The 27,282-nt window shown below is 34.2% G+C and overlaps 1 protein-coding gene across 8 annotated transcripts in view; it reads left to right on the top strand.

Annotated features, from left to right (window-relative positions):
- The first annotated feature begins 5,183 nt into the window (after window positions 1-5,183).
- Mthfd2l (methylenetetrahydrofolate dehydrogenase (NADP+ dependent) 2 like) overlaps window positions 5,184-27,282 on the top strand; it is a 111,386-nt gene continuing 89,287 nt past the window's right edge. Inside the window, exons 1-4 of one of the 8 annotated variants that reach the window (XR_007341203.1) lie at window positions 5,375-5,668; window positions 7,401-7,489; window positions 11,441-11,532; window positions 17,189-17,324. Coding sequence is in view for 6 of the 8 variants with exons in the window: in XM_048784844.1 (XP_048640801.1) it covers window positions 5,526-5,668; window positions 17,189-17,373; window positions 17,952-18,074 (451 nt within the window). In the remaining 2 variants the exon portion in view is untranslated. Of the gene's footprint in view, window positions 5,669-7,400; window positions 7,490-11,440; window positions 11,533-17,188; window positions 17,374-17,951; window positions 18,075-27,282 lie in introns of those variants that run through there. The other 7 variants (XM_048784847.1, XM_048784848.1, XM_048784844.1 and 4 more) reach the window with 7 other exon arrangements.

The raw sequence follows: 27,282 nt of genomic DNA, 5'->3' as shown, positions 1-27,282 counted from the left end.
GAAGGAAGGAAAGAAGGAAGGAAGGAAAGAAATTGGGTAGATAGTACTCCTTATCATCAGTGCTTTGGAACAAAATATTTCAAGAGTCCTCCAGGATCAGGAGGCTATTGATAATGTTGATATTCAACTTAAAGCTAAGTTGAATAGCTTAGAGGCTACTGTAGTGGGCTTGGGTGATCAGATACAAAGTCTTCAGGTCAAACAACAATTATGATGTTATGTCACTTATCAGTTTATTTATGTAACACCTGTTCCATAGAATACCTCCCAAAGGGATTGGGAAATGATAAAGATGTATCTCTTAGGAATTTGGAATCATATCAATGTTAGTTTAAATCTCTTACCACTTCACCATTACATCCAACTTATTCAAGAAAAGTTGGATTCCTATGTTATGTCCTGCCAGTTTTACAAAAAAGCTGTTGGATGATCTGAATGGTTTCAATCCTTGGAATATACTAAAACATACTTCATGGTATTGCTTAGGACTTATTTCCTTACTCTTAAGTCAATGTTGTTTTCTTTCAGTCATCTGCAAGCTCATCTGATACAAGTTCAAGCGCTTCAGAATAGACATGCATCAGTTACATTTTAAAAATATAAAAGGGGGAGATGTGCAAGAGTGGTGACTTAGATCATGGTCTCTGCCTCACGGCTATGGCTGAACTTGTGCTGGGAACTTTCTGAGCAAATATGCAGAAAAAGATTGCCCAGTTACTATGGTGATGCCCTGCCTGATGAAGTTCTGTGCAAAGGCCCAGAACTCTATGAGTCTGGACCTTAAGGTCAGCTGCTGGGGATAGAGGATTCTGAACATACAAGATAACCACAATGACTCACAAGTGCTGTGACCTTCAAACTTGTTTGCTTTACAGAAACTTTCCCACGAAAAACCTTTTGATGATAATATAATAAATGTACTATACTAGCTCTGTGTCATTGTTCCTCCACCAGAGGATGTTGTCTCTCCTGGTCCCAACTTTCTCTCCGTAAATTTTTGTGTGTCTTTCTTAATTCCCCATTGACCCTCCTTGATTTCTAAGGTTCTCTTGTGAAGGTCTCAGCATCAGTTCTTAAATTTCTAGTCCAGAAGAGGATAGGGTCAATAATTGCAATAAATATAACTTGGATAAAGTCCACTTTAGAGAACCTCTCCTGGTATTGATTCCAATGGATACCTGCTCTGGCTGAATTAAAAAGACATTAGTTTTTAGAACAGTTATGAATTTCCAGAACAATTGAGAAGACAGTATCAAGAGTTCACATGTACCACACATCCAGTTTCTCCTATTATTAATATCACATTATTAAAGAACCGGTACTGATGCGTTATATTACATTATTTTTTCTTAGCTTTTATGTAAAGTCATTTTTCTGTTCCAGGACCTAATTCAGGTTCCCTCATTACATTTGGTCATGTCTTCTTAAGGTTCCACTTGGCTGTGACAGTTTTCCAGACTTCCCTTGTTTTTGATGACCTTGACAATTTTAACAAGTACTGCTCAGCTATATTTAGGATATCCCTCTATTGGGATGACTTAAAATTCTTTCTCATTATACTGGAATTATGAGTTCTGGAAAAATACTACAAAGGTAAAGTATAATTTTGATCTCATTTTATCAAGTATCCATACAATCAACATAGTCTATCACTTGATGTTAATTAATAACATGGCTGAACAAGTTTTTGTCAGGCTTTTCTACTAAATCACTCTCTTTTCTTCTTTGCAAACTATAGTTTTTGAAAGGAAGTCACTATGATCAATTCCCACTTAAGGAGTGAAGAGCTTTTCTCTTCCTCTTTGAGGGTATAGTATCTACATAAATTTTTAGAATCTGCACATGATTTTCTCTTCTCTTCCATTCATTTATTTATCTAATTATGTATTTATATAAGTATGCTATCTTGATTGTTAGTATTTTACATTGAGTTGTAACCCCATACTATTTTATTTTGCTGTTCAAATTATTCCAGCTTTGGCCTCGAAGAGCCCATTTAGCTCATTGTCTTTGGCATAGTCCCATTAAAATGGAATTCTTTGAGCAAGAATTAAAGATAGACTTGTCTTATATATTTTCTGATCAAGTCCTAGAATCAGCCTTTTCTCCAAGGATTCCTGGTTCCTTTATTGTTAAAGTCTGGGTTCTAGGTTTACTTATTGCTACTAGGTATTGTCTCTTTTAGGCAGTCTCAGCTGACAAAGCAGAGAAATATGTATGCATACTAACTCCTGAATATTCACACATCTATAAATATTTCTGTACATAACTATATGTATCTATTTTATGCCAAAATCTGTTCATAAGATGTTCCAACATTAGTCCATTGGTATATGGATCATTCTATTCTCCTCCCGTTGCTTATGTTGATTCTTACTCCAAAAGCAAGAAACCTGTTTCCCACCATCCCTCATTTATTTATTTAACTATTCCAGTGTATATGCATACCATTTCAGAATTGTTAACTTATATTTCCAACTTCATTAAATATTGTTTAATGTTTATATGCTGTTTCTTTTGCCATTAGTTTTAAGGATTCTATTCAGTTCCAGAGTTACTTAGGTAAGAAGATTTCCTCACCCCTTTCAGTGAGGATACATTACATTTGTAAAGCAGTTAGATTATCTTGTCACAGTCTGCATTCCTTTTTGGAAAACACCGATCTCCTAAATGATTTTTTGTAATTCACCTACAAGTTTCACTCTTTGTGCTATAAAGTTCTAAATGTTTATGGTCTCCCTGTCCTAAAATTCCTCTGTGCTTCACCTATTAAAGCTTCTCTTTTTCTGAATCTGTGGCAACCACTAATCTTTTTACTGTCTCTATAGTTTTACCTTTTATGCAATGTCAAAGAATTGAAATCATACATTATGTAATTATTTCAGACTGGTTTCTTTCACTTATCAATATTCATTTAAAGTTCATCTTCTTCATCTTATGGCTTGAGAGCTCACCTCCTTTTTTATGGATAAATAATATACCATTGTGTGGTTATATGACAATTTGTTTATTTATCACCTATTGAAGAACATCTTAGTTTTTGGAGAGTATGAATGAAAGTGCTATCAACATTCATATGGAGGTTTCTGTGAGGATATAAATTTCAAATTAGTTGTGTAAATAGCTAGAAACATGACTGCTCATAGTTTAGCACTGTTTAATACAGTTAAGCTATTTTTAGCTTTGAAAGAAGTTTTGTTAGTTTTCCAAGCAATCATCTAAAGTGACTTACTATAGTTTGGATCTTTAAATGTCTCCTAAAGGCCCATGTGTTAAAGCCCTAGTCTCCAGCCTATGGACCAGTTGGGAGATGGTGTAATTTTTAAAAGGTGGGGATGAGTGGAAGGAAGTTAGGTCACTGGGGATATACCCTTGAATAGGATATTGGAGCCCCCACCTGACTGCTATCAAGTGAATTAGTGTCCTCTGCTACATACTCCTGCCATGATGTGATGTGCTCTTACAGACCCTCAGCAACAGGGCCAATTGATCATGGACTGGAACCTCTGAAACTGTGAGCAAAAATAAACCTTTCCTCTTTTTAAGTTAATTATCTCTTGTCACAGTGACAGCTGACTAACAGTGATTGATTTTTTTTTTTTTTTTTTTGTACAGGAGATTGAATTCAGGGTCGCACAACCATTGAGCCACATTCCCAGCCCTGTTTTGTATTTTATTTAAAGACAGGGTCTCACTGAGTTGCTTAGCACCTCACTCTTGCTGAGGCTGGCTTTGAACTCGAGATCCTCCTGCCTCAGCCTCCCCAGTCGCTGGGATTTCAGGTGTGCATACACCACCCAGCAATTAAATCATTTTTATTCCTGTCAAAATGAATGATAGCTCCTGTTGCTCCATATCTTTGTCAGCTTTTGGACTTTAGCTATTTTTCCAGGAATGTAGTGGTATTTTATGGTTATTTAATTTGCATTTCCTTAATGCAAATGATATTAAATATATTTCTTTTATGTGCTTTCTTTTTCATCTGTGTATCTTGTTTGTGTTTGGTAGGTTATCTGTTCAGATATTCTGCAAATTTTTAGCTGGCTTGTTTAATTTTTGTTATTAAGTTTAAAATTTTTTTATATATATATATTTGAGGTACAAAACATTTCTTTTTCTTTTCTTTCTTTCTTTTTTTTTTTTGGTACCAAGCACTCGGCCACTGACTGAGCCAAATCCCCAGCCCTATTTTGTATTTTTATTTAGAGACAGGGTCTCACTGAGTTGCTTAGCATCTTGATTTTGTGGAGGCTGGCTTTGAACTCATGATCCTCCTGCTTCAGCCTCCCCAGCTGCTGGGATTACAGATGTGTGCCATGGCACCGGGCACTTTCTTTATCAGAAAGTTTCACAAATATTTTCTCCTAACAGTGCCTTTTTGCACAGCAGCAGTTTAAAATTAATTTTTGTGTGTGTGATTTTTTGATTTAATGGATTTTAAAAAATATATTTTGATTTAGATCTAAAATCTAGTTGCTAAAATTTTCTGTTTTCTTCTAGGTTGTTTCTTTGTATCAAATTGACATATCAGCAAGACAAGATGCTCATTCTTAGTGATATACTTTTTAAAGAACAATTTTCTAACAGTCTGTAACTTTTGAAAACAAATTTTCTCAGTCAAAAAGCAGTTCTGAAAAGAGATTGTTATGACTCTTCACAGCTGCAGCCAGCCCCAGGGAGAAATATTTCCTGTTGACTTTGCAGATGGTTTTATCTATGACTCTTATTGTCTTAACTGGAATATCGAATCAATCGTCTGATATGTGTGTGCGTGTGTGTGTGTATACACACACATATATACATATATATACGCATATATGTATGTGTGTGTGTGTGTGTGTGTGTGTGTGTGTGTGTATATATACACATACATATACATACACACATATTAAACATTTTATAAGGAACTTGCTGGAAGAGGTTCTCCTCCACATATTCAAATCTTCATCTCTTTAGACTTGACTTCTTTCTTCTAGGTATCCCAAGGTCACCTAAAGGCATTGGGAAACAAAGACCCTATTACTTTTCAGCTTCAAGTCAAATTCCACCTAACCCTGGGGACGAGGCGGGAGTCTGACTTAGGGAAAAGGGGGGCTGCCTGAAGTTATTGGTACGGATGTCTTCATTGAGCCCTCACTATGGGAAGGTCAGCAGAATGTGGGTGGGTGCAGACACCGGCCGCCAGGCCACAACGCCAGCCTCTGAGGTCTCCAGCTCTCTGGAATGCTCAATACCCTCCGCTCGCCCAGAAATCGGATCCTGGCCCCGCCCCTAAGGACCCGGCTCCTCTGGGCTCCGCCTTCCCAGGGGTCCGTCTCCTGGCCCCGCCCCTGAGGACTCGGCTCCTCTCGGACCAACCCCACCCGGAGCTCTGCTCCTGGCCCCGCCCAGCACAGCGACCCAGAACCCGGCAGCTGGCCCAAGCGCTTGCTCCGCCAGGCCGGGTGGGGGCAGAGCCGGCTTCTGGCGGTGAGGATTCCAGCTGCGGGAGGTGGAACCCGGGGTGGGAAGCCGGTGTTACGGCCATGACAGTATTGGCCCGTGGTTCCTCGCTCCTCCGTGGTCTCCTGGGCCGAGGGCCGGCGCTGGGCGAGAGCGCTGCACCCCGCGTGTTGTCCCCGGGAACGGCCGGGCGCGGGTCCGCTGGCTTTCGGAGCAGCGGCGTGAGGTACGGGCGCTGCGGGCGCGGGCCGCTGAGCCGCTGGCCGTGGGATGCGGTGACTGGCGCCCTCAGCACGAGAGCGGCGCGCGGGCCAAAGCCGATTGGGAGTCGCGCTAGGCGCGCTAGGGGCGAGGCCAGCCTTCGCGGTGAACGTGGTCTTGCGGGCAGGTGGCCTTTGCCTGGTCTCGGCCTCTGGGACGCACTCCGCCCTGTGCTGCCGCCCCAGCACCTTACATCTTTGCAGCAATTGCAGTTGAGTGACTTATGAAGACATTTGAAGCTCCCAGGAAAGGTGCCATAAAAGCCTGTCTGCTTGGTCAAACAGTTGTTTCTGTTTTGGTTACTGTTGTGTTTCCGAGGAATTGTCCAGAATTTAGTTGTTCAGAATTTCTCACAATGATATGTGAGAAAATAACTGTGATTCAGAGGACTGGTTGTGTGAATTCCTTTCTTTGCTGAGCTCTTATCCAGATCTAAAATTCTTAATGGTTTCACAAAACCAGACGTTCAACCTGATTCTCTGGCGCTTCCCAAACTTCTCTCAAGCGTTCAGTTTTAGATTTATTACATCCCTGTGGACTTGTTTGCGGCTAGTACAATGTAGATGCACAGTGGAACCCAGAAACAGTTCACCTACTTTACTTACTTTAGTTAGAAAATACAACTTAAGCTAAAATTGCATTCACTCAGAGCCAGCGATTCCAGAAGAACCTTTGTTTTCAAACGTTCAGGGCTTCCAAAAAGGCATTTTCTCTGCTGTTTTACATGACCAGACATTGTCCTGTACTTTAGTATTTCTAGTGCCTGGTATGCTACTTGGAAAGAGTAATAGTATGTAATCATAGATGCTGTTTATTTAATTTAAATTAATTCATTCCCCACTGTATACATTTGGGTCTTAGTCTTGAGTGACTGAGTTCAGTTTACTATAGAGTTTACTTTGGACATGGTTTCTAGTAACTAGGCCTTCCACAGTGATATGTGAGAAAATAACAGTGATTCAGAGAACTGGTTGTGTAAAGTGTAAATGGTGTCTAAGAACTTGTGATTTGGAATTACCAGTCAGCTGTACTTCCTAGAAAAATAAAATTCTGTAGAATTCTATTTGCTATTTGTATTACAGAACTGTGGGGGTTATTTAATATTGCCAGTCTAAATTATTTAGATAGATCATCATTCTTTGAATTTCCATTGTTTTAAGGCTTCTTTCCAGAGTATAATAACCTTTTTCGAATTGTACAAGTTGATTAATTCCTCGTTGTCAGGTCCTTCCATCTCCCCATCCTTTCTGTTACCTGTGACCATTGAATAGGTCACAAACAATATATAACCAAAATATTTGGTAGTAGCTACGCGTTTCATATGCAATAGCACATATACACTTATGGAGAATTTAGATCTTATTTGAAAGCCTCCTTATAATTTAAAATAATTGAGTGAAATGGTTTTGGAAAGCTATTATTCATATGAATGTTAAGAGGTATTACTTTCAGAAGTCTGGCTGCTTTCTGCACCATTTCATGCAGACTACAATTATGTAAAAGTAAATAATATTTTTAAAGACAGAAGTAATCAAATTAAGATAGGTAATATTTTTGACATTCTGTTGGCACTGATTACCATATTTGAAGGTGAGGTTGGCTGTAAGGTTGAGAAACACCTGTGGACTGGTGGATCTCGGGTGGGGAGGACTTTGGACAGTGTGTTGATGCTTATTGGTGTCTCTTTTCTCTTCTAGGACCAGCAGAGAGAAGAGATTCCATCCTCCAGAGGTCGCCACTGTCTGCCTCCCCACTTGTCCCTATCCTCAGTCATCTTTTAAAAAATGTATAGTGACACATTAGTTATCTAGTTCTGCATAGTGAATGTCACTTGTATTTAATATTATTCCTATTGAAAGAAATTTGGAGCTTAGCATTATTTTGACTGAAAATTACCTTTCAGTTTGATAACTCTTTCCCTAGTGATATTGACTGTTTTAAATGAACGGATCTGTCACCAGATTCTGAGTGTTCTAAAGCCTGAAATGAAAAATATTTTTAATTATTTTTTTATATTTGTGACTATAATTTGTGACACTTATAATAATGGGATATATTAAATGCATTTTAAATGGAGAAGTTTTTAAATAAGAATTTCAAGAAATAATATTTGATGGAATTTGGAAAATTCAAATTCTTGAGGTATTATTTAACATTTTCAGTGGTTTTCTCTGTAAAATTTGCAATGAGATTTTCCCCCATTTATGAATGAAATGTTAGATATTATTAATTGGGGAAAATTTATTATTATCAAATAAATAAACCCTTCTGTTTATTGTAGTTTCTTATTTCTTGAAATTACCTACACATGCTGTGCTTAATAAGGAGTTAATAAATTTGAAGTATCCTGGGTTGTAAATATCATGTGAATTTTGGGTTAGGGCTTTTCAGTGGAGGGAGGGAGCCTGGCAGCAGCCTATCCCATGTGGGTAGACAGTGTATATTAATTCCAGGATCAAAGCAGATTTACAGGTATCCTACAACATAGGAACTTCTCCAAATCCTGCTTTAGATCACTGTACATGAACTACTCATTTTCAGTAACTAAATGAAAATCCCATGTATTTGTTTCTGTTTATCTTGCTGCTTAATGATTTCTCCAATCATTATTTTGAAAGATTGTCTTTTTTTTCCCTCCTTGCAAATACTCTTAATTCTTAGCATCTATAAACTTTTGTGTACCAGCCCTACAGCTTTTTATTAAGGCCTCACCTTTCTGTATGTCTCACTGCCAATGGCTATAATTTTTACACCTAGGCCAACATTAAAAAATATATATATACATATACACACACACACACATAAACACACACACACACACATAAACACACACATACATTTTTGGAGCTAGTAAACATGCTATGTTATGTAGATATTCATGACTTTTTGAGTGGGTAGATGTGTTTAATCATTTAACAAAGACAAATTTTAGCAGTAACACTTTATTTTTCTTCACTTTGCTTTAGTATTTACTCAGTATTTCTGTCTCTGCAGTAGAGTTATCATTTGATTTAAAGACCCATTGTACTCTTTTGAAGGACCCAGACTGTAGTTAGGCCATTATAAAAGTTGATTTTGTATAGATTGATTTTAATCATTGTAGAGTTAATCTTAAAGGCAGTCCAGTGACAGTTTCTCAAAATCATATTCTGTTTTGTTGACAAATGTAGTGTGGTTTTTCCTATCTTACTGCATTATTTTATTCTAGTGAAAGTATGATATAATAGCCATCTGTGTACAATTTTGATTTCTAAGCAGTTCTTGTGTCATAAATTTAGAAATTAAATGTTTTACCATTTGGTATCTCATGCTTTAGTTTAATCATTGCATCTGTGTCCAGCTGTTCAGAGATAATGTGTATTTCCAAAACCAAGTTTTTTGTTAAAATGGGTCAGTAGAGGAAAAAAAAAAGGGACTGATGTTAATCTTAGATCTTGTTAGTCATGGTCTTAGTTATAATTTCGCATTATCTTAAATGACCGGAATCTTTGTTTTTGAAATGCTTTGAAGTTATGTTATATTTTCTTGTTAATACCCTTGATTGGATAATAAAAACAGCAGCAGGGGAGTAAAAAAACCCAAGTAAACTAAAGCACTAGATTATCTTTCACAGCTGTATAAGTTTTGAAAATAGCTTGGCTTAGAGATGATGAAGTTGTTGATAGAGTTAGGAATAGCTTAGATGAAATTTGAACTGTAAAGTGGGATAAACTGAAAGAACAAGTTGTAACTAATGATATTTTCTATTAAAAATTGCAAATTGGATCCAAGAAAATAGAAATCTTTGTAGTCAGAATGAATCATAATCCAAACTAACAAAATAGTAGTGCCAAAGAAGATCTTACAGCTGAATATATCCAAGAAGGCTTATGACTGCTGTATTTAACATTACATCATGAGCTTTTTTGGTGTGTTGTTAGTTTTTTTTTTTTTTTTAACATTTCAATGTGTGCATGATATTACATTGAATCATTTGTCTACTTCTTAACCTGGTCATCTTGCTATTAATGTTTAGTTCTTGAAAAATGAAATAATTTACTTTAAGATTCAGGTCATGTATTTGTCAACATCATACCAGCCAGGTTTCTTCACTTAATGATCTATGATTACACTCATTAAAACCTGTGTTTTGAACCAAAAGTTTTGTAATTCTAAAGATTTGTAATTCTAAAGTGAGGACCTTTATATGATTTAAAACAGAGATGTTCACCCTTTTTCATTTTTCTCTTTATAACTTCGCAATGAATGTCATCTTGCCTTTAAGAAATCCATTTTTATTGTTGAGAAATAAATTTTTATTAATATACAAGGAGGCTTTACGCATTTTGCAGAGATTTTTTACATACAATATATTTTTAAATTCTTAAAACAGCTGATGGAAGTGGGTACTACTGCTATCCTGAGTTAACAGATTGGGAGGTCACTAACATCTAATAAATCCAGCATTTTTTTCCATTGTAAATATTGGCAGCAAATCACAATACTGTTGGTGCTTGTAATATAACCAATAAAAAGCACAAATATATTAACATAGAGTGAATGCAGAGGGGCTGGGACTGTAGCTCAGTGGTTAAGTGCTTGTCTTGCCTGTGTGAGGCACTGGGTTCATCCTCAGCACCACATAAAAGTAAAGATATTGTGTGTCCATCTACAACTAAAAAAATATTTTAAAAATAGAGTGGACACAGATACCTATAAACATCTATATTTATATATTCATCATTTCTTTGATATTATGGTAGTTAAAAGATCTGCCCTTAGATCCTGTTATTTAATGCTTCATTTTAAAAAAAGAAATAATTTGATTACAATATATCAAAAAACCTGATTTTCCTTGTAATCTTACATATTCTATCTTAAACATTTAAAACAGTTACTCTGAGAATATATCTCTAAATTTCAGCATATGAACCAGGAGTTCTCACAGCACAAAGATTAGCATCCAAGATTCTTCCTGGGAAAATTAGTTTATAAAAAGCACACATTTGTTTAGGTTGTTACAACGTTCTAATTTACATGTTAGGGTCCCGAGTGAACATGTTATAAAATTGAATATAAAAAATAATCATGCATAATAAAAACTTGGCTTCTCTTCTGTTAACTTTCAAATGTATGATTTTTAGTGAAATAATTTCAAGGTGTGAGTATTTAGGATATGAAATGAAATGTTTTTAAACCGTTTATAAACTTAACGTTTATTGACACTTATTGACTTTAAAAACACCTCAAAAGGCTCCCTTGTACTAGTGATTTGTTTTATTCCAAATGTAATTTTTCTCTGGTTCCCTTGGGTATTATTAATTCAAAATCAAAATGTGTAAGTTATGCCATAAAACAGAAAGTGATTAACATATATGTTAGAAACTGCTGAGAACTTTGAATTTCCTAATGATTTTGTTAGACTTTTTATCTTTAAAATAAACAGTTTACTGAAACTCTTATTCAAATTCTGATTAAAAAGAAGATTGAAAAAAGGGTGTAAGACTTGTCAATTGTATAAATCAAACTATTGATTTGGCTAATATTTTTCTGATATTTTACTATTTTGTGGAGGGATTTATTGATTCACAAAAAGTGATTATTTTTCTTGTTTATTACTTTGCTGTGGTTATTAAACACTATATTGAGTTGTAGTCCATAGATTAAAATGGTTACATTTATTTTCTGGAAGTACAGGTAAATAAGTGCAAAGAAATAATGCCAAATGCTGATGACTTTGTTTTTTATATTGTTCCAGGTTATTCGAATAGACTGTGTTATTAAATAAAAACTAGGAGAAAGAGCCATTTTTGCAAACAAGTCAATCAGCTCTTAGCCAAATCCTTTTAGGTAAGGTCAACAGAAAGTATTCTCGTTATACAGATTGGGGAATAGCCTGCCTTTGAGAGCAGTTACAAGACTTGCCTGATCATAGGGCTGCTAGTGGTGGACACTGTCTGGCTTTAGGTGAGCAATTTTTACTGCATAGTACTGCCTCAATACTCCCTTCCACCCCTTCTGCTATTTTTCCTATGAAGCCCCATTTAGAAGCTAGCTCAGCAATGGGGAGAAAAGTAAGTATGAGGAGTCTGCCTTTCTTGGGAGGTGGCAGGGAGGGCAGGTACTGTGTAAGGGTATTCATTTAGTAAGGCTGTTGTAGCAAGGTACCACAAAGTAGGTGACTTAAAACAATAGAATTCTATTCTCACACTTTTTGGAAGCCTGAAGTCTAGAATCTAGTTATCTTCAGGGCCGTGCTCTCTCTCCTAGCTTCTGGTTGTTGCCAGTAGTCCTTAGTATTCTTTAGTACTCGGTGCATAGCTTTAATCTTTGCCTCTGTAGTTACATCACTGTGTTCTCTCTGAATTTTTACAGGGTATTCTGTGTGTGTTTTTCTCTTTTCTTGAAAGAACAGCAGTTGTTTTGGAATAAGGGTCCCACTGTATTCCAGTTTGATGTAATCTTAAACCTTAATTACAAACACAAACACCTTATCTTCAAATAAGGTCCTATGTACCATAGGTTAGGGGTTGAACATATCTTTTGGGGTGGGCACAGTTTAATCCACCACAGAATTTCAAAATAATTTGTACATTGCTTGAGGTATCATTTAATTAGTTCAGTTCTTTCCTTGGGTTTGAAAGGGTACATTTTTGTTTGTCAGCTTTGGTTTCACTAATTATAGTTCACTAAAAGCTTCAAATCTGAAAATGCTCTTTTCTCTTTTTGATCTATTTGCTCAATAGTGGATTAATAATTTCTAACAGATTTTAAGCAAAATGCAACAATTTTAGATCTTTTAGGCTGATTTACAAAATATTTTTTTAAAAAATTCTTATTTCTAAAACTTGGTAAGGCAACAAAGAGAAAAGAATACTTTCTAGGTGAAAGTATTATTTCAAGCATATTTATGCATCATAATTTTCTTCATACTGAAAGTAGATGATGGCCTCCTATCACTAATACTAGATTGGGATTCCTCCTTTGAGAGTATTGGGCCTAAATCTGAGGTTCTTAACTGAGGCTCTGTAGAGCCGTGTTAATAATAAACTGTGGGATTTTCAGATCTACCTATAGAATATCTCAACAAATTCCTGATAACTCTTTAACAAGTCTATTTTATCAATTGTGAGTCTTGTATTTTGTGACATTAGAGCTCTGACCTTATGAATAGATTAATATTTTGTCCCTGTAATGAAAAGCTAACAGATAGGAAAACAAAAATGTGTGTGTGTGTGTGTGTGTGTGTGTTTTCAAATTCTAGAGCTACTGAACATTTTGGAATACTGAAACAAACCTCCAAAATTCCAAGAAATCTTCAAGAGCAAACTTGATCAAACAGAAGAAGAATCAGTAAACTCAAAGACATGTCATTCAAATTTACCCAATTCAAGATGTAAGAGTGAGGAAATAGTACTTAGGAGATACTGTCAAGTGAACTAATATGCAAATTATGGGAGTCTCAGAAGGAGCAGAGAAAGAAAAAGGGCAGAAAGTTTATTTAAAGAAATAATGATATAAAACTTCCTAAATTGTGTAGAGGAATTCAATAAGTTCAAAGAACCACAAATAGTACACAGATACATTATAATCAAAATTCTCAGTGAATTCTGAAAGCAGCAAAAGAAAAGTAACTCTTCACATAAAAAGGAATTCTCCATAAGGCTATCAGCTTGAGAAGAAAAAAGCAAGAAAGGAACAAAGAATAAAAGATATACAAATCAACCAGAAAATAATTAACAAAATGATAGTAGTGACTCTTTGCCTATCAGTAATAATCTTGAATGCAAGTGAATTAAATTGTCCAAACAAAAAAATGCAGTGATTAATGAATAAAAACCAAGGTTCAACTATATTCTGCCCACAATAGACATATTTTAGTTTTAAGTATAAACGTGGGTTGAAAGTGAAGTGAGGAAAAAAGATACTCTATACAAATGGTAACCAAAGGACATAAGGGATTATTATACTTTGACAAAATAAATCAAATGAGGCAAAGGAGATCATTACATAATAACAGGAATCAATTCTCCAAGAGTATAGGATGCTTGTAAATGTGTAAAATAAATATCTACAGAACTAAAGAGAGGAATAGAGATCAATATAATAATGATAAGGAACTTCACTACCCCACTTTTAAAAACAGATAATCCAGATGGAAAATCAAAAGGGAACAGTGGTCTTGGACAACAGTATAGACCAAGTTAACCTAACAGATATACAGGACATTCCATCCAACAGCCATAAAAATACACATTCTTCTCAAACACATAGGATAGATCATGTTAGGTTATCAAAAAAAAAAAAAAAAAAGATTTAGCAAATTGAAGATGATTGAAATCTTATCAAGTATTTTCTTACCACACTAATGTGAACTAGGTATCAATGAGAGTATGTAATAGAAAATATTACAGATATGTGAAAAAAGGAAAAGAAGCCTCAAAGTTGTAAACTAAAGAGATGATATTACAAGATTACCACTGATTCCACAGAAATGTAAATGATCATAAGAAACTCCTATAAACAAGTATACATCAACAAATTGGATAACCTAGAAGAAATGAGTGAATTCTTAGAAATATACAACTTATGAGACTGAATCATGAAGAAATACAGACTATGAGCAGGCCAATAATAAGAGACTGAACTCGGTAATAAAATGCCCTTTAATAAAGAAAACCCTGGACACCTGATGGCTTCAGTGGTGAACACTATCAAGCTTTAATAATAATACCCTTTTAAATTTCTTCAAAAAATGGAAGAGGGAGCATGTCCAAACCCATTTTACAAGGTCAACATTACCTCTATAACAAAGCCAGACAATGTCATCACAAAAAAAAGGGAACTACAAGTCAATGCTCCTGATGAACCTCCAGTACTGTCTAATGCACCAGCATCCCTTACTTGGAATACACTGGTCTCAGTGGGCATCTCCTTCTCTCCTTGTGATTTTATAAATCTACCCTCCATATTTTCACTAGATTTCATTTTCAAAAAGAAAATCAGTTCATGTCATTCTTCTCAAAATCTCTAAATGGCTGCCTGTCTCACAATAAAAGCCAATCTCCTTTTAAAGACTTGCAGGGCCTTGTATGACCTGATATCTAGCTACTTCTCTGACTTCCTATCTTTTCCTGGTTCATTTGTTCTCCTCACTATAGCAACTCTTGCTGTTCCTCCAACATGCCAGCACACTCCTGCCTATGCTATGTGCTTCCCTGGGCCTAATATTCTTTTCATACACTACTTATTAGTTTTATTTATTTCTGTTCCAATATCACCTTTTTTTTTAACAGTATCACCTTAACCATTGATACAAAATAATTTTGGCTCTCAAATGGGTCCTTTCCCTCTATTATGTCACACATGATATATTAAATATTTACTTAAATTTTTTTTCATGTCTTCTTTAACTGGAATATAGTTTCCATGTAAGTGATGCACTTTACCCTTTTAGCTTTTCAATAGTATGCATATTGAAAAGTCTCATTTTTTTATGCACTACATTCTGTGATCCAGAAAATGTGTTTTCAGTTCTTCTAGCGTGTAGACTGATGTAGGCATTCTCTCATGGGGCCTCTGCTAATTCTGGGTAGCTTCATTCTGTTTCTTATTGTTTCTACAGAAGTAGGCTTGGTTGGGCTCTGAGGTGACCGAAGGAATCAATGCAAAGGACCAGTTACTAATGAAAATTCTCAGAATCTCAATTCTTAATTTACTCACAAACACCAGCTAGGCTATATCATTTCAGTTATACATAGTAATCTGATTTAACATCTTAATGCTTTATTGTAAAGGAATCCCTTCCACATTCTCAGACTTAACATAGGATGTAGTCGAATTTAATTTGTATATAGTTGTTTCGTCTCTTTGGAAGCTAGGAATCAGTTTATGCCATTGTCATTTCTGACATCCTCCGGGTCACATGTCTTCGTAGCATCTGGTCCATAATTACCCTGGACCATGTTTAGTGACGGACAGCTTCATAGTAGTCTATGAACAAATTATTGTGTTTAACAGAGAATCAATTAATAGCATCAACAGCAACATTTCTATTCATATGCTATAAACATAAGACAGAGACCAAGTGTTTTGTATTTTAAAATATAAATGTGTTCTTTACTGTGAGAGTGAATTATCTGTTAGCAGATAAACCTGCTTCTGTAAGAATGTTTTATCCTAACTGAATATTGCTGACACAAATTAATTTATTAAAAGTGTTTACTTTTTTACTGTCTCTTAGAAAAGAATTGTGCTGTAATTATTTATCATATCTGCAACCCTTAATATTTGCTAATATAGAAGGTAATTTATATTTTAGTATTAAAAGGCCTCTTAAATAAATTCATAAAATATGGGAAACAAAAATTCATAATGAAAAAAGTTTATTAATTTATCTTTAAAAATAAAACTCAAAATTAAGCATATTTATTTTAATTTGATTTAGTCTATAATTATAATAAGCATGACAAGACTGACAGCTTAAGTCAGGGTGTTGATCAGGGTGATAGAATAAAATTATTCCTTGGAGAAGTTAAAAGAGTTGTATAGCATGGTGCTCATGGCTTCAGGCTCTTATATAGGATGTATTAAGCAAGAGTGAACTGATTTAGCCTTAAGGCCACAAGCTTTGGGGGCTACTTATACACAACATGGAGCACAAGTTTGAAATTAGGTGCTAGTTTTAACTAAGCTCTGATGATTTATCTCTTTAGAAAGAATATATAATATAGCCAATATTATAGTACAGATCTTGAGTATGTGGCTTGACAATTAAAAAATGTATATGAATGAAAGTTATAAAGAAATGTATAAAATATTTTTTTTGTCTATTTAGGCTGCTAAACTAGCATACCATAAACTTAGTGGCTTATGAACAAGAGAAATTTATTTCTCAAGTTCTGAAGGCTGAAGTCCAAGATTAAGGTACCAGGAGATTTGGTTTGTAGTAAGGACCTCCTCCTTGATTCATGCATAGTTATCTTCTGTGTGCTTACATGGAAAAATGAGACCCTCTCTAGTCTCATTCATGAGGACTTCATCCTTTTGACCTAATCACCTAACAAATGACCCACCTCCTAATCCCATATCATTGGGGGTTATGATTTCAACATACAAATTTTGGGGAAAGACAAACATTTCCCCTATAGGGGGTGGATTATAAAGTAGAACTAAAAAGCAGAATTGGAATCCTTCACAAAATTACAAATATATTTATGAATCCGAAGAGTGTTCAATATAATTGAGAAAATCAAATTTTGGATGCTTATCCTTGTTTTTTTCATTCTTGTACCTTAAATCTATGCAGTGGAATGAATGAAATATTTTTTAGCAAGAGTGAACTGATTTAGCCTTAAGGTCACAAGCCTGTGGGGCTACTCATACATAACATGGAGCACAAGTTTGAAGTTAGGTGCTGGTTTTAACTAAGCTCTGATGATTTATCTCTTCAAAAAGAATATATATGCATTTTTAGTATTAAAACTTTTTGTTTCATTTTCCATAGATATGAAGCTGTTGTCATCTCAGGAACTGAAATGGCCAAACAAATCCAGAAAGAAATACATCAAGGTGTGGAATCATGGATTGCCCTTGGGCACAGAAGACCTCACCTCAGTATCATTTTAGTCGGAGACAACCCAGCAAGCCATACATATGTCAGGAATAAGATAAAAGCTGCCTCAGCAGTAGGTGGGTATGTGTTTTAATTGGAATTATTGTTTAGTGTTTTTACTTAAAAGTGTGATCATTATAAATGATGATTATCAAATAAGCATCATTTGAATAACATGTATCATTAGAGATTATCCAGTTACCAAAGTTTATGTTAATCTTACTAGTTTTCTTCTGATTTTTTATGGAATGAATTCAACGTGATTTCATATTTTATGGGAGATGTGAGAGGGATACTTAATATTAAAAGGGCCTACATATGCATTACATTTGCTTTAATGAAATAATAACCTCCCTTACTCTGTTCTAGTTGGCCTAATAGTGTTGATGGTAGTGGTATTTTTACTCTTGTTAAATATATTAATAGTAGGTTGTATCAAATTAGTGCAAATTGTCACCTGGGATACTAACCAAAGAATGCGTGTGAATCATGAGAAAACATCTGATCTATTTGAGAAATCCTACCCTATGATATGTTGAACACTGTCTTTGTATGAGGGGCTTTCCCTCCAGTGGGATGGGTGCATAGGAAATGAATCACACACTGTAGAACCATATTTTGGTTAGGTAAGTGATTTTGCTTATTTTTCTTCCAGGTATCTGTAGTGAGCTCATTCTAAAACCTAAGGATGTTTCTCAGGAAGAACTTTTGGATATAACTGATCAATTGAACATGGACCCAAGAGTCAGTGGTATATTAGTTCAGTTACCGCTTCCAGGTACATAAGGCTCTTCCATATGTCTGGTTTGTCTAGGATAAAGGGTATCTTTCAACATAATATCATAAACCTACAGGTAATTTATGCAATATATTCAGAAGGATACTAACTATTATACTAATGGTGGGGTAATAGGTAACAACTTCTGAATCATTTATGGTGACATTGATGAAAACCTATGAAAGAAAAATTTAGGCATTGGCAATACCCACACTTCTTGCTTTGCACAATAGTGTACAACCATAAAAATGACTGTGTACACTAAAATCAAGCAATATAATCTTAATAATTAATAAGAAACAATAATTTTTCTGTGACTTTAACATTTTTTCTTAAATTCTTACAAACTGTCTTAGTATGGTTTATAAATATAGTGAAATAAAAAGTGAAACTATTTATTCAAAACACTAATTTAACATTAGCAACATTGAGAATTAAAGTTTTTTTTTTTGTTTTGTGTTTGTTTTATAAAGGGTAGTGTATAGTATGAGCTTGGCATGGTGACATAAGTCTGTAATTCCAGTTACTATGGGGATCTAGGTAGGAGGATGGCAAGTTTGAGGACAATTGAGGCAACTTAGTGTCTCAACATAAGAGGGACAGGGATATAGCTTAGTGGTAGAGCACTTGCCTAGCATGTGTGAGACCCTCACTTTGATCTCCAGTACTGGAAAAAACAAAAAAGAGTAGTTTGAAGTTTGAAGTGCTTATCCCTCATTACACAACTTATGATGTGGAGCGAACATCTTTTCAATGCTATGGCAAATTGAACTGTCATATTCCTGTCCAAGTTTTGATCAGCTTCCAACATTTTATCCTTTATACTTTCAATGTTATGAAATATTGCTAATAGTTCCTTTAATGTGAAATTTTATGCAGTTATCATTTCCTCTGGGACACCATCATCCTTTTTATCACACTTCCTATGTTTATGTCAATCAGTTCACCTTCACTAAGTTCCTCTGGATGCATAGCCAAATCTCTGCAAAGGATGCAATGTCAGCATTCCATAGTCAATTTACAGTCAATTAGAACTCTGTGGAAGTGGCTTTTCAATATTGTTCTTGCTTTCACTTTATACAGGCCTCTGTCTCTCCTATCTTTGTTTTGCTGTTACCATTTTTCAGATCTACTACCCATTTCACTTTTAGTATTATCATTTTATGAGTGTTCACTGAACTTTCATCTTTATAGGTTAATGCCCTTTGTTAGTTTTCCACTTTGTAAAATGTCATATGGGTTTATCTGTCTGGGAGACATGGTGACAACATACTTTGGTTTCCCATGTTTTAACTGGGTAAAAACATGAGGAAAAAACATGCAGTATCCATTCTCCAGGGGTCTTTGAAAGAAGTGGTATGATTGGTCAGCGATCATGATGCTGATCTGTTATTTACATAGTAATTATGGACTGAACAACCAGTAGCTGTTATGTAATTACAGTTAATATAGAATGATAGCTGAAATTTGAACTATGTTGTTGTTGAAGGAATGGTATCACTTAACTAAATTGAGGTTCTGAAATTTGTGCATATTTGAATTGTGCAAGTGAGGATTGCTATAATAGAGGTTAGTTTTTACAGTTTCAAGTTATGTAAGTTTTTATCAACAATTTTATGATGGGCAGAAAGTAAAGTTATATGATGTTTTTATATTTTCTTTAATGATATAACTTAATATCTTGGTATACATGATACATTTTATGGTGTTTAAATTATATCAAAAGTCATACTTTTAATTATTTTTCTCCAATCTAGTGGCACTTAAAAATAGTAAAATTGGAAAGGATCATAGAATTTATCAAGGTTTCCTTCTGAGAAAAATTCTGAAATAGATAATGCTGTATATTCTTCATGTTAATGTAGTGTTATATCACTTCCTTTTAAAACTAGGTGAAGAATTCAACACATGCAATACTCCCATTTCATATTCTAGATAAATGAGATTTAAAGAAGATTAAAAGTTCATTAACATTATAAATCTTCCCAAAAAGTTTTGTTGGTGTTTGACAGTTGTTTGGCTTATGCAAAAAAAAAATACTTTTGGCACTGTATTTGCTAAGCAATCATTTTATAGCTTGCAGTTGTTGAAACTTCCTCCACTTGCATTTTTACAATATTTAAATAGTTTTACAAGACATATAACAACACTAACTCTTAAAATGCCCATACTACTCCAAGTGATCTATAGAGTCATTGTAATACCTATCAAAATTTCAGTAGTACATTGCATAAAAATAGATAGTACAATCCTAAAGTTCATTTGAAACTATGAAAGACCCTGAATATCCAAAGCAATTCAGAGCAAAAGGAACAAAGATAGGCCTCATGCTACTTGATCTCAAAATCAACTACAAAGCTATAGTACTCAAATCAGCACAGTACTTGCACAAATAGGTATGCATAGGTCAATAAAACAGAATAGAGATCCCAGGAATAAATTCACATTTAAGGTCAACTATTTTTGACAAGAGCACACATTAGAAAAGGACAGTCTCTTTAAGAAATTAATCAAAGACTTAAATGTAGACCTGAAACTGTAAACTGTAAAGAGAAAAACTTGGGGAGGGGGAAGCTTCTTGACATTCTTCTGGGCTCTGAGTCTTAGATGTGACCCCTAAGCACAGGCAATAAAAGCAAAAATACATGAATGGGATTGTATCAAACTAAAATGCTCATGCACAGAAAAGGAAACAACAGAGAGGAGACAACATATAGAATGGGAAAAATATTTGTAAATCACACACATGATAAGGGGTTAATATAAAAAATGCAAGCAACTCACAAAACTCAATAGCAAGGAAACAAATAACCTGATTAAAAAAAATGGACAAAGAAACTGAATAGTCATTTCCAAAAAAAACCCATAAAAATAGTTAACATGTATATAAAAAATGCTCAATCACACTAATCATTAGGGGAAAGTAAATTAAAACTATAATGAGATATTGCCTCCTACCTGTTAGGATGGCTATTATCATGAAAACAAAAGATAGGTGTTGATAAGGATGTGCAGAAAAGGGCACCAGGATGAGGAGAAAAGGAAACTGACCTGAGTTTTTGTTGAGAATGTGAATTGGTACACTCATTATAGGAAACAGTATGGAGGTTCTTCAGAAGTTAAAAATAAAATTACCATATGATCCAGGAGTTCCCCTTTTAGGTGTATAACCAAAGGACATGAAATCAGTTTGCCAAGGAGACATCTGTATTCTCATATCCACTGAAGGATTTTTTATAATAGCCAATATATAGAATCAACCTAAATACTTATCAACAGATAAATGGATAAAGAAAATATTGTGTGTATACTATGGAATGATGTTGAGTCACTGAAGAAGAAAATCCTGCCATTTGTAATAACATGAAAGAATATGGGGTACATTATGCTAAGTGAAATAAACCAGGCAAAGAGAGACAATTACTGCATGATCTCATTAAGGTGTAGAATCTAAAACAAGTCAAACCCATAGAAATACAGGGTAGAATGTGGTTACTGTGATGGGGGCTGGAGTGTGTGTGTGTCTAGATAGGTCAAAGGACACAAAATTTCTGTCATGATGAATAAATTCTGTTGAACAACATGGTGACTATAGTGTTAATAATGTATTGTATACTTAAAAATTACTGAGAAGGTAGATTGTACATGGTCTTACCACACAAAATTATAGATTAGATATTCTAATGAGTTTGACTTGGCCAATCTGTAAAATTGTGTACATGTTTGAAAACATAATGGAATGGGAATGTAGCTCAGTTATACAGAGCTTGCGTAGCATGAGTAAGCCCTGGGGTCTAATCTCCAGCTCCATCAAAAATATATATATAGTACACCATAATACATATAATTTTTAATCTATCAATTTAAAAAAATTAAAAATCATTTTACAAACTACTACATGTAATTTCTCAGGGAGTTCTAACTGTATTAGATTTAATTTATCTTAATAAAATCAAAATTTTATCTAGAAATTTTACCCCTTTAAGAGCAACCTTCTTATTTGGGGACTTTGTTATCAATATGCCACTAGATGGCACTGGCTATCCATCTGTACTAGAAAACAAATTGAACTCTGTTCATTTCAGAGTAAGATACAATCAAAGGGACCATAGCAAATTCTAGATGCTCTGTGCAAGGGCCTTTTTCTATCTTGCTGAAAAGTCTCTCTCTATATATATTTACCTGAACACATACACACAAAATAATAGTGATGAATATTAATTGCGTTAAGCATTTATTATGTCAGGCAGTTTACATTTATTAACTCATTGAATCCTCACAATAATCCTGTGGAGTTGAAGTTATGTAAATTTTTCTGATGTGGTATTTCAGGCACAAAATGATTATATAACTTCCTTCCAGGTTACAGAGCTTCTGAGTAATTAAGCTGGAATTTGAATCCAGGCAGACTGATCTCCCATGCTAATACTTTTAGCCATCTTTGGTGCCCTCACCAGCTTATCAGTATTAACTAGTGAGTAGGATGATTGTTTGAAATGTATGTGCTAATGTTATGACTTATAATGTTCTGAAAGACAGTCTAATGTAACATGTTGTTAAAAGGCAAACTCTAGAAACCCATGGCGTGGGTTTGGATCTTGGTTCTACCATTTACTAATAGGTAATATTGAAATATTGGTCAGTTTTTACTTCACCTCTCTGTATCTTACTCTTCCTATCTATAAAATAAAAAAGATAATTCCTACAATAAGGATTTTTTGAGAATTAAATAAAATAATCAATATAAAGAAGTATCTGTTATGTAGTAATAAAAATGGATTCCCAGTTATTTTATTGTAGAAATCTGAGATTCTTTTTCACAATTAGGCCAAAGTCTTGAATAAAATAAATTCCAAACTATAGCTATAATTCTAATGTTGGGAGCACAAGGTTGCATAAGGATTAAATAGAACCTGTAATCAGTTCTCATGTACTTCAGGAGGGTAAAAGCAAAGGAATGAGATAGAATCATGTCCTGCCTAATGGTACTAGGTCTGTCATAGGCTAAGCTCCTGTTTGTGTTTGAAAGCTGTGCAACCTTAGCCAGGATTGGAGGTACCCAGGTTATAACTGTGTGTCTACAGTCATTATAGCTTATCTGTCCTATAGCTGACTTTAAAGCTTAGAAGGACTAAAAAGACCATATGTAGGTGTTTCACTTGTCCAGATTGTGCATAGATTCTATCAGTAGTGATTAGTGAGAATTTTAAGATGAGTGAGAAGTCTGTTATTCATGTTCCTTTTTTTTTCTCATAAGTAGGCATTTTAGTTGCTTTTAATTTTATTGAGTTATATCTATTATTCTGATGTTCTATTGAAAGTTAAATCTTTTGTGAAGTATATATTTGCATATAGAATTTTTTAAAAAGTGGAACAATGATTCTTTAAAACCAGGAAATAGTGACATCCTTTTCAAGGTAATGACAGGGAAATTATAATATCCACAATCTCGAAGCACAGTGGAATTTTGCTATGAACATTTATCATAGTAGGGGACTTGTTGCACAGTGAATTTTGTTTAAGAGGGTTTAAATTGTATGAACTATGTGAAAGCATTTATATCTAAGCCTAGGAAACAATAATCACTATTTAACACTCACAACCCTTAACACTAGGATCTGTTTTTACCTGTGGATTATAGTTAAGAAAACTGAGGGAAATGAATAACCTATTAAGTTCACAGAGACCAGGGTAGCAGTGTGTGGCCAGAAGAACCAGATACAATGTGCTTCTGACCCCAGTCCTGGTGCCACTACAAAGCCTCTAAGGCAGGCATTTGGAGATGCTTGCTTACTCTTCCATATTTGCTTATTTTCTGAGAAGCCTACTTCTCACTTGTTTCTGACACGATTAGGTAGAATGGGAAGGCTTAGTCTATATTGTCTTTTTGTACAATATTTTTCAAGTATTTCCTTCAGTTATCTAGTTTCAAACATTTGAGAATTAAAATCTTTTGATTACTGTAATAGAATTGAACAGAGAGATGAGAAATAAGTATAGGATTAAATGATTAAATCTAAAGGGGACAAGTTAAAGAGCGGGAGTTTACTCTGTGGATTTAACATAAATAAATATTCTAATAATTAGTAGGTATAAAAGTGTGGATATTGAACCTAATTTGTAAGTGTGGAGAGAGGTATATTTGTCTAGAATTTGATCCTTTATTTAGTAGGAAAAAAACTTTTGGTATAATTGTTTTCATAAGATATCATCAAATTTATGTATACAGAATACTTACTATTCTGGTTTTAAAGTTCTTGGTCAGAGCAGTACATTTTAATCATCCAGGACTCTTTCATGTATATAGAGCCATTTATTTTATTTTATTCCTAAATAAATGGCTTTTAAATTTTAACTTGATTTTTGTTCTAGCATTCTCTCTCTCCCCCTCTCTCTCTCTCTCTCTCTCTCTCTCTCTCTCTCTCGGAGAAACCCAAGTTCTATGTTTTAGTATTCAGAACAATTCCACTTAGGGACAGTTGTAGTCAACAATTTATCCCTGAAATCTATCCAGTATCATGGTAGACTCAATGAGTATTAGTGAAGGAATGTTATGAACTGAAGTTTCTCAGTCACTGCTTTTCTATAATTGACCTAAGTGTCATCTATATTTCTACATGAAACAGAGTAGCTATGTCACTGTTTAAGATTTGATAAGACTCTCATACCCACATATCCTTGAAAATTTGCTGCTATAGTATTCATTATATAGAGAGCATGCTAAGAAAAATGCACATTTTATTACTTGAATAAGGATTTGGGCACTGACCCCTTGACTATGTTGGCTACCTTTCAAATATACTAAGGCTCAGTCTTTCCTATCCTCAGGTCTTAGCTTAAATGCCATTGCTTTAGGGAGGCCTTCTCAGGCCATTTATTATCATTATCTATTTGAGAACTGCTTTTTTTTCTGTGACAGAGGCAAATGAAGTTTTCCAAATACTCATATCTGCTTGTAATTCCCATTTTCTCTTGGCAATTACCTTGAGCCCATGCAACTTGTGGCTACTGTGAGGCAAAGTGACTTCTTGAGCCAAATTTGGACTGAGATGGTTAAGTGCACTATATTCCTCTCCTACTCCTGATTTTGTTTCAGTGATCTTGGAAGCTGGATGTTACAGGTTATTGTAAATTACAAGAAGTTGGGCAGTGGAATTCTTTTTATTTATTTATTTATTTATTTATTTATTTATGTGGTGCTGAGGATCCAACCCAAGGTCTTGCATGTGCAAGGCAAGTGCTCTATCACTGAGCCATAACTTCAGCCCCGGGCAGTGGAATTCTTATTGGAATTCAATGAATAAATAAGTAGCCTTTTATAAGTGACTGAGATTTGAGATTTTTTTGTAAACTATGAAACTTAAAAATCCAAGAAATTCAACAAACTTTTTTTTTCCATTTTTTTTATTTGGAAGCTCAACAAACTAAAAGCCCATGAAATATGAAGAAAATTACATCAAACAACACCATAATCAAATTATTCAAAACCACTGGTAGCTAGAAAAAAAACAAAACAAAACCCCCAAATACTTAAAAGAAACAGGGGTAGGGAAGATATGTAACCTATAGAAAAACACAGAGAATGATGAAAGATTTCTTGTCAGAAACAATGCAAGCAAGAAAATAGTGGAGCATCTTTATCTTCCAAGTATTGAAAGGGAAAAAATAAAAAAGTCCAACAGGGATTCAATACCCAGTGTAAAAAACTTTTTTTTCAAAAGCAAGAAGTAAAACAAACAAAAAACTTTTTTTCCCAGATATACCAGAAAAGGGAGATTCCAGGTAAAGCTAAAAGAATTAATTACTGGTAGTGTTTTCTTTCTAATATAAGAAATATTAAAGGATGTTCTACAGGAAAAAAAGAAATGATACTATACATATATATATAGATATAGGTCTATCCAAAGGAATGAAGAGCTCTGGAAATGGTAACTACATGTGTAAATATATATATCTCCCTACTATTTAAATCATTTTAGAAGATAATGTTTAACTAAAAATGAAATCGATACAGCATATGATTTGTAACATAAGTAAAAGTAAAGTGTATGACAAAAATAGCATAAAAGTCAAGAGGGAATGAGTGGTAGAATATTGTTGTTCCATTCTTATACTATATGTGAAGTGATACAGTATCACTTGTTGATATACTATGATGAGTTAAAGATGTACACTGTGAAACCAAAAGCAACCATTAAAATACCACAATAGTTATAGCTGATAAGCCAATAAAAGACAAAAATTATTTTATTATATTATAATAATATATTATTTAATTGTGTCCATATATTAATAATTAGTAATATTAATAATGTTAAATTAATATGTAAATAAAAGACATAAAATACATTATAAATAGGGTTGTCATGAATATTCAATGAACCTAAAGGAAGAAAGATGGAGAAAAGACAGCAAAGAAAACACATAATAATATGATAGTTTTAAACATGTAAAATGTAATGAAAGTAACCCAATAAACATAAGAGGTTGTCAAATTGGATAAAAATCAAGACCTAACTTTATGTTGCTTACAAGAAAAACACTTCAAATGTAAAAACAGAGAGATTAAAAGTAAGAGGAAAGCATATTTCAGAATATTTCCAAGGATCAAGAGGTCATTCCATAGTACTTGAGATTTCAGCTAATCAAAAAGAAATAACAATCTTAATTTAAATGCCTAATAGGAAAGCTTCAATTATGTGAAAACAGACCCAGTGGAATAGTAAGAAAAAGGAAACATCTGAAATTATCACTAGAGGTTTTAAAATCTCTCTCTCAATAATTGAGAAAACAAATAGGCAGAAAATCAGTATGTATGTAGATTTGAGTATAGTATCAACCCATTTGATCCTATTAACATTTGTAAAACACTTTCTCCCAAATATCAGAATATACTTTTCTTTTTTCAAGTTCATATGGAATACTTACCAAGACAAACCACATTCTAGGCCATAAACCAAATCTCAGATTTAAAGGACTCATGTCACATGAAGCACATTCTCAGAATACAGTGGAAATAAATTAAAAATCAATAGCAGAAAAATATCTAAAAAACCCTAACAATTGAAAACTAAATAACCTGCTTCTGAATAACCCTTGTGTAGAGGAAAAAGGAAAATTACAAATTATTTTAAACTTTTTATGAATACACATACACAAAACACAACATATCAAAACTTATGAGATGCCATTAAAATGGCTCTTAGGG

Source organism: Marmota marmota, unplaced genomic scaffold (genome assembly GCF_001458135.2).
Source record: "Marmota marmota marmota unplaced genomic scaffold, marMar, whole genome shotgun sequence".
Taxonomy (NCBI): domain Eukaryota; kingdom Metazoa; phylum Chordata; class Mammalia; order Rodentia; family Sciuridae; genus Marmota; species Marmota marmota.
This window is presented reverse-complemented; position numbering and strand designations above follow the sequence as displayed.